The sequence below is a fragment of the Lacerta agilis genome, chromosome 1 (assembly GCF_009819535.1).
Source record: "Lacerta agilis isolate rLacAgi1 chromosome 1, rLacAgi1.pri, whole genome shotgun sequence".
NCBI lineage: Eukaryota > Metazoa > Chordata > Lepidosauria > Squamata > Lacertidae > Lacerta > Lacerta agilis.
In genome coordinates, this window is record NC_046312.1 from 130,375,318 (window position 1) to 130,388,515 (window position 13,198).

Consider the following 13,198-nt stretch of genomic DNA (forward strand, 5'->3'; position numbering starts at 1 on the left):
GGACTGGATGGCCCTTGGGGTCTCTTCCAACTCTAGGATTCTATGATTGGGTAACCCAACCCCACTCCCTGAGATCATCACCACCACTGCTTGATGTACCCGTCACTGGCTGCTGCCAGCACCGCTCCGCTGGAAGGGAAAAGACTCGCACAATGTGCACTTCCTCCCAGGATGAGCCCCGGTGTGCAGCTCCCTGGCCTGCTCCCGTTACCAGCCACCCATGAGGTTGGTTCGGGGTCGGGCCTTGATCAGGCTGTGAATGGCCTCCTTGGCTCTCCCAGTCCCTTCCTGCCTTCCTCCTGCGGTGGCGGAAACAGCAGTGGTGGCAGTTGAGGGATGCTCGGATGGTGGGGGGCACTGCTGCATTCTTTCCGCAGCTCTGGAGCGGGGTGAGTTTCTTTGCTCAGCTCCCCAGGCCTCTGGGCTCTGTTTGAATGCCACCAGGGTGATCCGGGGCAGAGGTTGTTGGGGAACAGGGGGCTCCAAGCGGCCTCTTTGGATCTCACGTTGGGCTCCCTTGGCTCTCCCCCATTTGCAGCAGCAGTGGTGGTGTTGGTGGCGTGCGGACCAGCCGAACCATGTAATTGGTATTGGTGGTCCCTAGCAGCTCTGTGCGGCAGTGGCAATCACCATCTTGCCTCCCCTTTCCTCTTTTTTCAAAGGGATTTTCCCCTCTCCATCCCTCTTATTTTTATTTTTACTTTGTTATCGTTTTATTTCATCTAAATCCTCATCCCACCCACCCCCTCTGCCAATCTGAAGAGGCAGGATAGAGCTGCGTTAACTCTCAGCTGAGTATACCAGGACCCAGAGGTAAGGAGAACCACACAGCAGTTGGTTAAACTCTACCTCCAAAGATTTTAACCTTTTAACTTTCACTTTTTGGTTTATTCTGTCAAACCTTAATTTGAATCTTGATTTTGCATTTTTAACTCCAAAGAAAGGGTGGGGGAATCTTTACATTTTGATTTCTTAACATCACCTCCCATTTTTAACTTGATTCTGTCTTGAACTCTGACTTTTACCTCCAAACCCCTACTCCTACTCTCACTCTTGCTCTCTTTACCCTCATTCAATCCTCCCCACCCCCCTTCCTTTTTCTTTTCATTTTAATCTTCATCTATCCTCTCATTCTATTCTTCCCTCTACACCCACACTCCCCTCCCCTTCTACCCCTCCTTTATATGAGTGCATAGATACACACAAATACAAACACATACTAGGGTTGCCGTAAAGGTAAAGGTAAAGGGACCCCTGACCATTAAGTCCAGTTGCAGATGACTCTGGCGTTGTGGCGCTCATCTCGTTTTACTGGCTTGAGGGAGCCGGCGTTTGTCCACAGACAGTTTTTCTGGGTCATGTGGCTAGCATGACTAAGCCACTTCTGACGAACCAGAGAAGCGCACAGAAACGCCCGTTTACCTTCCCGGCAGAGCGGTACCTATTTATCTACTTGCACTTTGACGTGCTTTTGAACTGCTAGGTTGGCAGGAGCAGGGACCGAGCAATGGGAGCTCAACCCGTCACAGGGATTCGAACCGCCGACCTTCTGATCGGCAAGCCCTAGGCTCAGTGGTTTAGACCACAGCGCCACCCGCATCCATAGGTTGGGTTGCCATAGGTTGGGTTAAAAGTCTGATCTGCTCTTCAAAATATGGCAACCCTAAATTAGAAATTCCTAAGCACCTCTTTTGCTTAATCTAATTAGGTGCTTAATTTTTTTCAGCTGTGTTTTCTCTTGCTGAAGAGATATGTGCAAATTAACATTTTTTAAAAACCAATGTTCGAGATTTCTGGATCAAGTTAATAGAACTAACAGCAACCATCAGGTTAACAATAAGGGCATGTTTTTTGTTTTTTTTTTTAAATCGTAACCATAATCATTCACTCTTAGCATACCTTGAGCATTTATTCAGTGTCCACATGCAGGACTTACCTCAGAATCTTTGTCCAATTTGTCTCTAACCACAATTAAGTTGTACAATATCCGGTCATCATCCGCTTCTGTGTGCGAGATGTCATGAGGGGCACTCCACAAGTTTTTCTCTTCATCCCATGCCTGAGTTGTTCCAAATGAAGCATAAGGATTGTTATTACTGAAATACAAAAAAAGAAAGAAATGGAAGCTCTGTTAGCAATGCAGCTTTGAAATAATGATGTCAATCATATGAATTGCCAGCATCACTTATATTTTACATTTACATTTTGTATCACTTCTAGGTTACTGTACAAGAAGGCATGCAATTTTAGTATGTGGTTTTATTATTTTATGTACATTTTAAACAACTGATTTAACTTGTATTTTAATGCATTTTTAGATTAACTTACTTTTAATGTTTGGCTTTATCAATATTTCTAAGGGACATTTTAGAATCTATGTATGCTGCTTAGAGGTTACGGATGATTAAGCAGGGCTCGTCCTATGCTAGAAACCACACATTACACAGCAGATCCAAGATTTAGCTTTCATTTTATTCTCCCTTTATATGGCCACTCCATGGCAGGAGATCTCTGGGAAGCTCACAAAGCAAGAAAACTTAATTCAAACTTTTCTCTGCCAGCACTTTGATTTTTAGTTAAGAGAGGCCCAGGGAATATGAGGTGGGATTAGGGTTAAGGGTGATTCTCTGCAAGTAGCAAAGCAAAGACTAGACCACCTCTCCCCCAAGCATTTCCCGTCTGAAGTGGTTCAGCCCAGAAACAGATTTCTTCCCTTAGTGAAGGCCGAACTAAATAAGACAAGAGGATAGCTGTGATCACATCTCCCACAAGGTTCTTTAAATCCAGCACTCTGGCTTCTTCTCATTGCCTAAAGCAGGTTGCAGAAAGGCTAAGCGCACCTGAGGAGAGGGATATACAGAACCACGACACCCAGGGAGAAATTCTCCCCTCCAAGCTGATGTGAGGAAAACAAAATAAAATAAAAAATTCCTTCCAGTAGCACCTTAGAGACCAACTAAGTTTGTTCTTGGTATGAGCTTTCGTGTGCATGCACACTTCTTCAGATACACTGAAACGGAAGTCAGCAGACCCTTAAATACCGGTATATCAGCTGATCACCCATTCCCACCACCCTTCTGAGTAATACCCCTCCCCACTCCCTCACTGTATTTAAGGGTCTGGAGAGCCAAGGCAAAGAGAAAATGCACCAGAGCAACTTCACCATCCAAACATTGTGGGGTCTGCATGCATTGACCCCACGATGCGTTGACCCCAGCCCCATGAGGCTCCAGGGTGAAACTGCCGCTGCTCTCGAGGAAGCCAAGGTGCTTTCATGGGGCCAAGGACGACACAGCTTGTGCCCAGGGCTTGGCCTGGAGGGAACTTGCACTGCTCAGCTGGGGGGCTCCTGCCCCCTGAGCAAGCCACACAAGCCAGAGGAATTCTCCGTGCACTTCTCAGCCGGGGTGCGAGAAGGCTCCCGCCCCCCCTGAGCTGAGCAAGCCCCACGTCCCTCCATATTGTGTATGAGCTGGAGTGACAGGGGATGTAGCCCACCCTCCCAGGCGAAGACAGCCTGACGACGGTAGCCAACGGGCTCTTTTTCCAGGGAGAAGGAGGTAGCCTGCCCAACTCTGTGCCAAGCACTGGAGGACGAGGCAAGCACACACAGGCCTGCCTCAGCCACCATCACCTTGGCCGGGGTAGGAAGTATAATGGGGAAGTCTTAACTTACCCACACCCCTCCAATGAGAAGTCTCAAGGAGCCCCTACCCTGTCTCTGGCTTGCTCAAGCCAGTGGCGAAGTGGTGGCTCTGTTAGACTTCTTCAGCTGGGGCATGTGAAGCCTGAAGTACGTTTCCGAGCACAATTCAAAGTGTTGGTGCTGACCTTTAAAGCCCTAAACGACCTCGGTCCAGTATACCTGAAGGAGCGTCTCCACCCCCATCGTTCTGCCCGGACACTGAGATCCAGCGCCGAGGGCCTTCTGGTGGTTCCCTCGCTACGAGAAGCCAAGTTGCAGGGAACCAGGCAGAGGGCCTTCTCAGTAGTGGCACCCGCCCTGTGGAACGCCCTCCCACCAGATGTCAAAGAGAAAAACAACTACCAGACTTTTAGAAGACATCTGAAGGCAGCCCTGCTTTAGGCATGCTTCATCAAAAGAATAGGTATCAGAGTTTCATAATGTTGTACCAGTAGTAAGTTATGTTTATAAAAAGAAAATGAAAAAGGTTTTGCCTTTAGACAACACTTCTTCTCTGATGAGTTGTCCATTTAGATCTCCCTACAAAATATGGACTTGCTTATAGAGCAGGCACCCCCAAACTTCGGCCCTCCAGATGTTTTGGGACTACAATTCCCAACATCCCTGACCACTGGTCCTGTTAGCTAGGGATCATGGGAGTTGAAGTCCCAAAACCTCTGGAGGGCCGAGGCTGCCTATGCCTGTTATAGAGAATAGCAGAAAATGGAAGTCATTTGGCATCACTGACAGCTGTTGTGAATTTATGTTTCACTCTGTTGCTTTTTAAAATAAATTCTGCAATTAGAAGCATGAATAATTTCCATTAGTATCCACAAAATAACAAACTCCTTTTTCAGAGTAAGGTATTGACAATGTCTTTAGACATAATGGGTTTGGATTAGTACATACCACTTACAGAACCTCAATTAAACGCTAAACAATTCTTTTAGGTGCATTGCCACGACAAATTCACCACTGAAAACACCAGAATATAGTTGGATAAAGGCCACAAAACAGTTATTCTTTAATGGGCCACTTCAATTAGGCAGGAACATTTTCTCTAGTTCACATTTCTTTAAAAAGCCAATTATACTAATCCCATCTCACCAGGACTCACTTAAGAGGCCTAGTGGGAATGAAAGAAGCCTGCACAAGGATGAATAAGGTGCAGAAATATTTTGCCCCACACAGGTTCTAAATAGGACAGTTATGTGATCAAGGAAATCCTGGTTTAATTAATCATGAGCTTTAGTACAGATTTCTAGGATTTAACCGAATCTGCATAACGGTTCATATGAATAAAACAAAGGCTTGACAAAAAAACAACAACACAGATTTGTATTGCAGCAGGTACTACTATACACTCACATAGGAAAGATTATTATTATTATGAGTAGCCTATTAATATTAAAAGTTCATATCAATTAAATGCTGCAGCGTAACTCTTAGGAAGAGGTGGGAAAGACGTTACCGTCACCACATTATTCCATTTACTTATCCTATAAACAAAGTACCGTCTTAAAATGTTAGTGTGACGACCCTGCAAACAAATGTGCTTGCTTGGAGACTGTTTTGTATTTTTAAACTAGCCATCAACATTCAGTAATGTTTGCCCAGTTTGCAAACCCCACTAGTTATAGCAGTAAATTACAATTCCTCTACATAATTTCCTTTGTAAAGTCATTACTGTATTAACAAAATAAAATAAAAAAATCCTTCCAGTAGCACCTTAGAGACCAACTAAGTTTGTTCTCTAAGGTGCTACTGGAAGGATTTTTTATTTTTATTTTTTGGACTATGGCAGTCCAACACGGCTACCTACCTGTAACTATTACTGTATTAGTTAGCTCACATTGATAGTTTTAAAGCCCTACTAAGGAAATATATTCTATTACAAATCTACTGGATCAACCAGGAAGACTTCCCTAAAACAAACTGCAACATGTGCAAATTAAGAGATTTTGCACAGCGTACTCTAAAATTTATAAAGCAGATGTTCCTCTATGAATACTGCAGCTTCTTTTGTCTGCCACAGTGCCAATGGTCTGGAGAAGGGAGGAAAGGAAGGGGAGGTCACTACAGCTCAGAGCCATACTCACAACACATCACACTCAAAACAGGTGTTGTGGCAAACCATGAGCATCAACAGCATAGGGCATTACAGGCAGGTAAATCCTTTAGATTCTTCAGCAAGGCATCAGTTACAATGCAAAACAAGATGAGCAGAGGAACCGCAAGACCATTAAATCTTAAGATCATTTTCAAACAAATTCCCTGCACATGAAGTACTTCTATGGGGGCGGGGGTGGAGCACAAATCCCAGGTGTAAGAGAGAAGAAAGCAGGAACAAGTGAAAGAACTTTCTCCCGACAGCCAGAACATGGGAAGCCCTCTGCAAATTTTTAATTCGGGATGTATAATTGGCTTAATTGTTTGTATTGTGGTGTGGCGAGATTTGATTTGATTTGCTACCGATTGGAATGTTATTAATTGAAAATTAATAAAAATTATTTTAAAAAATAAAAACAAATCCCAGGTGTAATAACTGCACATATCTAACAGGCATCACAGGTGGTCTGTATGGTTTTTCTTACGTGGCCCGTAGCCAACAGTTTGCCGCCTGCTACATATATGTCAATGATGGCTGGTCAATCTTATGCAAACAAAAAAAGAGTGGAATATAAATGTTACTGTGCTGTACACATATGGCGACACTTCAAAACAAGCAGTGGCCATTTTAGGTGTGTCCAATTGACCTGCAATTGGCAGGTCCTTTAGGACCCAGAACGGGGAGTGGGCACTTATATGAACTCCGCCAATGTGCATAGGGGCCAGGAATGGAAACGGCCCCCATACACACACACACACACACACACACACACACAATGGCCACTGCTTGTACTGCACATACATATGCTCACTTACTAAAAGGACACCATTAATCATATGTGTTTAATCCACAAACTATGAAAGATTCATCCAAATGAGTTGGCATTTGAGGCCTATTGTTTAAGAAGTGGCAAGCTATGAACATTAGAAATCAGTGACAGAATTACATGAATGAACAAACAGCACTTGGGCGTGGGGCATGACATCGTAGAAAGATGTATTACTCACACTTGCGAAAGCCGCACAATTTCATAATATGAAAAAAATAACCCACAACACAGTGTCAAGTTACTTTCCATTTTGTCAGCGCCTTCTTCCAAAAACACTATTGAAGTACCAATAACTCCTGCCTGAAAAAAGCAGCAATATACCCGCCCACCCTGGCAAACCAACCAGGAATATTATTGGCCAGAAGCACAAATATCCTTTGAGCCTCAAAAAGGGCATTCATTTACAACCCCATACTGTGAAAAGACAGTAGCCGCTTGTCTATGGGCACAAATAGTAGCATGCCCAGCATAAGCTCATGTTTCATCCTGTACAGCAAGCAAGAGAGTGGGCATTCAAGTTCTGCCTCTTTGCTGTAAACTTCCTTGGTTAGAGAAGAACCGTGGCACATACATTGTCCAGCCCAGTGATAATTGCCAAACGGCACCTTAAACCCAGGTTATGGGCACAACATCTAGGCACCTTTTTTTACATGAGATTTTATTATTATTACTTTCATTTCTATGCCACTTTAGATTTTAAAGGAAAAAAACTCAAAGTGGTTTACAACACATTAAAACATCAAATGAAACAATCCTGAACAAAAGAAATTCAAGTTTCAAGGAAAACAGTTCATATCCTTCTCCAAGTGACATTTTGCTTTCCCCATATGTATTTATTTACCTACTTATAGAGCTGCCCCTTAGCAGAAGAACTCGAGATCAGGGTTCAAATCCCCACTCAGTCAGGAATCTCACTGAATGACTTTGGGCCAGTCATAGCCTCCCTTGCCGGGTTGTTGTAGGGATTAACTGTGGAAGGGGGTGAACCATGTACTCCCTGAATAAAAAGGCGGGATATAAATGTAGCAAATAAGCTCTTCTGCTTACCAGCTTTAGAAAGCTGGAGAGACCAGCCAGATGGAGACATCAGTCGCCAAGCTGGCACCCAGAAATCTCCACATGGTCGCAGTTGGACCTGTGCCAGTAACTAAACATGCCTAGCTAGTTTCAAACACTCCTGCTCACAAGCTGCTACAAGTCCCAGGTTGGGAAACACATGATGTAGTTACTTTGCTAGAAGTACAGTAAACTAAACCAGGGTGGATAAAAATCAATGATTTTTTAAAATATATATATATATAAATCGGATTTTTTTTAATTTAAATTGGATTTTTTAAAATAAAATGCTTTTTGGGGAAAATATATTACCATCCAAAGGTTATTAAATCATGAAACAAAGATTAGTTTTTTAATTATGTAGAATAAGGCTGTATATGTTTAATTTTTTGGTTAAAAAAATCCATTAATCCATTCACAATGTCATTTATGCTCTTTCAGAGGTTTTTGTAAGATTATTGGGCAGTTTCTCTGCCTACAAGATATTATCACAGATGCTTGGTTTACTTTTGCAGTTCTCAAAACTGAATTTGACTCAGCAGAGATCACATGCCTCTTCTTCACAGCAAAAATGTTATAACATGAACAGAGTTGAGAAAAAGACCTTAATCCTATTGTTCTACAAACCTATGAATACAGAATCAACCCCTTCAGTGTTAAGTTTCAACAAGTTCAGTGAATAGAATAGAAGCAATATTTTTCTGATTGTTTGGAGTGGAATGGATCTAATAAATCTTTTTAAATTGTTATTATTAAGGTAATGATTATTTTTACTCCTTCCTAAGTACAACAGAAAAGTTGTCCAAATATGAATGATTAACCTATTAAACTGGGGATAAAAATATGAAAAGTTTTTATTCTAAAAATCTTCATCTACTTGCATATTAAAGTGTGGGAATACGTTTTCAGGTGCTCCTGCACCTTGCCGCAGTATGGTAACCTTCCGCGCTATGCACGGAAAGCAATGAGATCAGGCAAAGGTTTGTTGCCTGGATCCCTACGCGTTTGAGGCAAAGCGCGCCAAAATAGCTTTTAGTAACTGTCAGGAAGCAGTTTCCCGCCCGGAAACTCAGCAGAATACTATGTTGTGATTGGTTGATGATGATGTTATGACGTTGTTCAGTTTACTAATAAATGGCCCCTGCTCTCTGTAGCGGTGTGTTGAGTGCGCGAGACAAGCCAAGAGAGAACAACCATGCGAGACCGAGTGGTACTCAGGAGAGCGCAACTCCACCATTGACTGCAGTCTCTTACTTCTTTTATTTCTAAATTTTATTTGGCCGCCTTCTTAGTTTTGGCCACCTCTTTTTTTATCCTTTCCTTTTTGGAACCTCAAGCCTTCGTAACTCCAGAGGAGCCTTCGTGACTCCAAAGAAACCTTCGGAACTCCAAACAACAATCTCACGACCTTCAGCTTCATAACCAGCGGACCCATTCACGGCCAGTGGGAGCAGGCACTCCCGGAATTACTGGCTGTCCCAGATGTTGGTTATCCCCACATTAAAGTTATACCAGCAAGAATTAGTCTTTATGTAGAAAACTGTGATTTAAATCAAGCCTTACTGACTAGTGATTTAAATCAGTTTGATTTAAATCAAATCCACCCTGAACTAAACTGTGTCTAGTTAGTGGAGGGAGGGGAGAATGTTTGGAAAGCCTATGCACACCCCTCTTGAGTTCCACTTGTGGGGGAGAAGTAGGCTATAAGTATTATAAATACCATACCAAAGCTTGGATTAAAATTACTATGAATGACAATCCTAGCAACAAACATCTCATTCTCACTCTATTCAGATAACATGTCATGCTACAATTAAGGAACCTTAACTACGGTTTGATGCACTGTCCACAAGTTGTTCGGTACATGTTCTCCGATAAATATGGGCATTACACCTATGTCCCAGATACCTCGATATCTGTCTACCTTATCGGTTGCGTCGCACAGATTCGCATTTGTTAGAGCCAGATTTAATGTGTTCCCCTCAAATGTTCTGAGCAATAGATTTTCTAACGGTAAATCCTCTGTTTTATGCGCATGTGATAACAAATCAATAGAATCCCTTTACCATATCTTGTTTAATTGCCCATTATACAGTGTTCCCCGATCAAGGATTCTGAGTTCAATCGTTCTGGAAATTGTTGCTAAACCACCTGAATTGCATCTAGCTTATCTACTCCAGGACATAGACTCTTATAGAACATTACAAGTTGCCAGATTCCTGGTTTCAGTTCTTTCATATAAAAGACTTCATGGAATGCTGCATGACTATTAAAAATCTAGTCAACTCTATGCACCATCTTTATCTTCAAGGCCATAATATGGTACATCTAGAGATTGTAAGTAATGCGAAGGAGATTATGCGTTGAAATATTTTAGTTGATATTTTAGAATGTAAAATGCCGTTTTATTTATTGATTTGTTTTACTTTGTGGGCTTATAGCCGAATAAAGAATATCTATCTATCTGTCCACAAGTTGTGACCGTCACACTATCTCCTCAGGCTGCTAGGCCATGAACAAGGGGAGTAGGGCTTAGAAAGTTTTGAGTTCTGATAGAAAGAGAAAGCAGATCAAATGCTCTAAAATTACTGTAGTTTGCTCCAGTCCTGCCTTGGGTTCTGAAATAAGAGTCAGCACTGTTCATGGTTTGGCATGTTGCCCAAATGGAGCCACGGGCAATTACTACATTAGGTCTCAACACTGTTTTATACTGAGCAATTGTCATTTTATTGAAAGTGTTTATAGTGTACCCTTCACCCACAGGCCACAAGACAGAAATGCAGACTCTTCAAAAACAAAACAAAAGCAATCAAGTTAAAACATAAAACAAAATACAGGATTCCAGTTACGAACTGGAGGAGACAAGAACCTCACTATTAAAAAATGTTTGCTACAAATAACTCCCACAAAATCTACAATTCTAGCCTTACTTGGAAATCTAAATAAAATCAAGAATCAGGCTAATAGCACAATAAACATTATCTACGGTCAGAAAGGTTGTACACTGCAGTTCTAAGCTCTCTTGAGAAAAAAAATCACACCCTGAACATATATGCACAAGATGATACTAGTTCTGTTCCTTTTTCATTGTGATATGCTTTCTTGACATCAACAGCTTTGTTCACACAAGCAGTGCCTCAAGTTATGTTCTGTAATAGTCACATAGAGTTTCTGAGTCCTCAGCACCAACACTGTGTACTCCTGTGCACATCTGAAGCCCCAATGAATCAAGACCCTAAATTCCTGGTCAGTGCATTTTGGAGTTCAGCCCAAGTGAGGAAGCTATACCCCAGATCTGGAAACCTACTTCTAGGCTAGCACAACAGTTGAGGGAAGAGTTACAAAAAATGGCCACTAATTTGAATTTGAGATTAGAAATGCCTCCCTATCTTAATTTGAACTTCATAGGGTGCCCTTTGTGTATACCAAATTCTGTACTTTTATCACAAAAGTACAAAATTATTATTTACTAGAGCTTGGCTGCTGAACTACTCCATACACAGTTACCCACGCACAAATTAAAACCCCAGAGTTGTACCAATAACCTCCATCCATTGAGGATGGCTACAAACAGGTTGCTCATCACAGCTGTTTGTAATGGGCATGGCTGTGGGGATGAAGTTGTCTGTAGCATCCAGCCAAGTTAGCCAGGCAAATTGTACCTTGTACTCACAACTCATCTGATAAATGGAATAGCAAGAACAAAATACAATTTGGCTCACCGTATAAAAAACATGCTAGCCCTCATCCCACTCCAAACTAGCCAAGATTATTATTGTTCGGAAGCATTTACCCCTGTGTATCCCCTATCGCCCAAACACATGTTTACCACCTCAGTGAAACTAGGCCCAGGAGCATAGTGGCTTGGTGGCAGTAGTGTGCCAGTTATTCCACAAACTAGAGCGAACCAAGGCAGATTCCAAATGGAGCTCCATTTTCCAGCCCTTAATTGCACTCTCATGCATCATTTTAAAAATCATTTCAACTTTGCTTCTCGCACAAAGGTGTTTCTACGGGTAGCTGAAAAGGCGTTACAAGCAAGGACAGTCTCTCCAGCAGATACCCAACAGATCATCCACATGCATCATGGGTGTAACCAAGGGGGGCAGGGAGGGGCAGCTGCTCCACCAATTAATAAAAATACATAGCTAACTGAGGTCCTGCCCCCCAACAAAAATCCTGGCTACGCCCATGTGCATCAAAAGCAGGTAGCGGAACACCCCAGAAAGATGGCAAAGATGCAAACAGAAGACTCAAGCAAGCAATGCCCATCCAGCTCAACAATTCAAATGTTATTGAATTCTTCCAGTTGTTGAAATTTGAACATGACTTCAGCAGGTGCCAATCGGTGCTAATATTGCTTGGGGAACTGGAAACAAGATGACAGGGGCATGCTCGGATGAGGAGCAAACAAAAGTAGCCACGTGATGATAGACGCCCAAGTGTGCCTTAAAAATACACTAAAATGCGCACCAGTTTTTTACTTCACAGATTTGCCACACTAAAGGGAAATCCGGAAGTAAAAAAAAAGCACAGGCTGGCATTTTGAAAACGTCATGTGGATGGTGCAAAAACTTGCACGCACGAACCACGACGACTCCATAATAGACCTCCATCTGGAAACATGCATGGCAACTCAACAGAACCTCCACGTTCAGAGGCAGTATACCCCCCCACACACACACATTCTGGAGGACTGTTGCCTTGCCTTCAAGCCATGTTTGCAGGCTTCTCGGCGATACCTGACAGGGGCTCTTGGAAAGAGAATGCTGACCAGGTGGACCCACCTGCACGGTGCAGCAATTTAGGAGACTGAGAGGCGCGGGTCTGCAACTGCGCTGGGTCCCCCGCAGAGGAGCCAAGAGCCCCCTCCCCGCTGTCCTTCGCCGGGGGCCACTTGGCCAATGCGCCCGCCCGGCACCCTCGGCGTGGCCACGGGCTGGCGTGAAGCAAATGCTTGGAGGATGGCGGCTCGGCGGCGGCGCAACCTGTCGCCCCCTTCCTCCTCTCTCTCTTCCCCCCTTACCTCACCAGGGGCTCCTTCTCTGGAAGCGCCGCGTCGCCCGGGCATCGTCCTCGAAGGCAGCAGCACCAAGCCTCCAGCCAGTCGCTCAGCCCCATGGAAGAGCTCCTCCGTCGCCGGGCTGAGCCCGCCTCGGAAGCGGCGGAGGAGGCACTTACAAAGCGCCCGCCGCAAGAGCCTCGCTCAGCTCCTCCGCGGCCGAGCGCGCAGCAATGCCCGAAGGCGCGCCGCCCGCATCATGCTCACCGCCCAAATCCCCTTCGGCGCGTCTGCTGGCCTTGCGCTCTACGAGGCGCATGAGCAACACCGGCACCTTCTTTGCAGCGGCCGCGCGCGCTCTCGTGGCTGCCACCTCCCGGGGGAAACGAGCAGCAGGCCCGCCGCCCGGGGAGGTTGACGAAAGCCACACAGTCTCCATGCCCACGACGCAGATCTCTCTCGGGTGTGTGCGCTTCTCACAACCCGGGCTTTAATTTGCACCGCGCTAGATGAAAC

At 44.0% G+C, this 13,198-nt stretch overlaps 1 protein-coding gene across 1 annotated transcript in view; it reads right to left on the reverse strand.

Moving 5' to 3' along the window:
- Positions 1–12,838, reverse strand: part of MREG (melanoregulin) — a 43,049-nt gene extending 30,211 nt beyond the window's left edge. Inside the window, 2 exon segments of the mRNA XM_033171146.1 lie at positions 1,937–2,096; positions 12,707–12,838. Of these exon segments, the coding sequence (XP_033027037.1) occupies positions 1,937–2,096; positions 12,707–12,801 (255 nt within the window). The 5' untranslated portion in view covers positions 12,802–12,838.
- Positions 12,839–13,198: the final 360 nt, after the last annotated feature.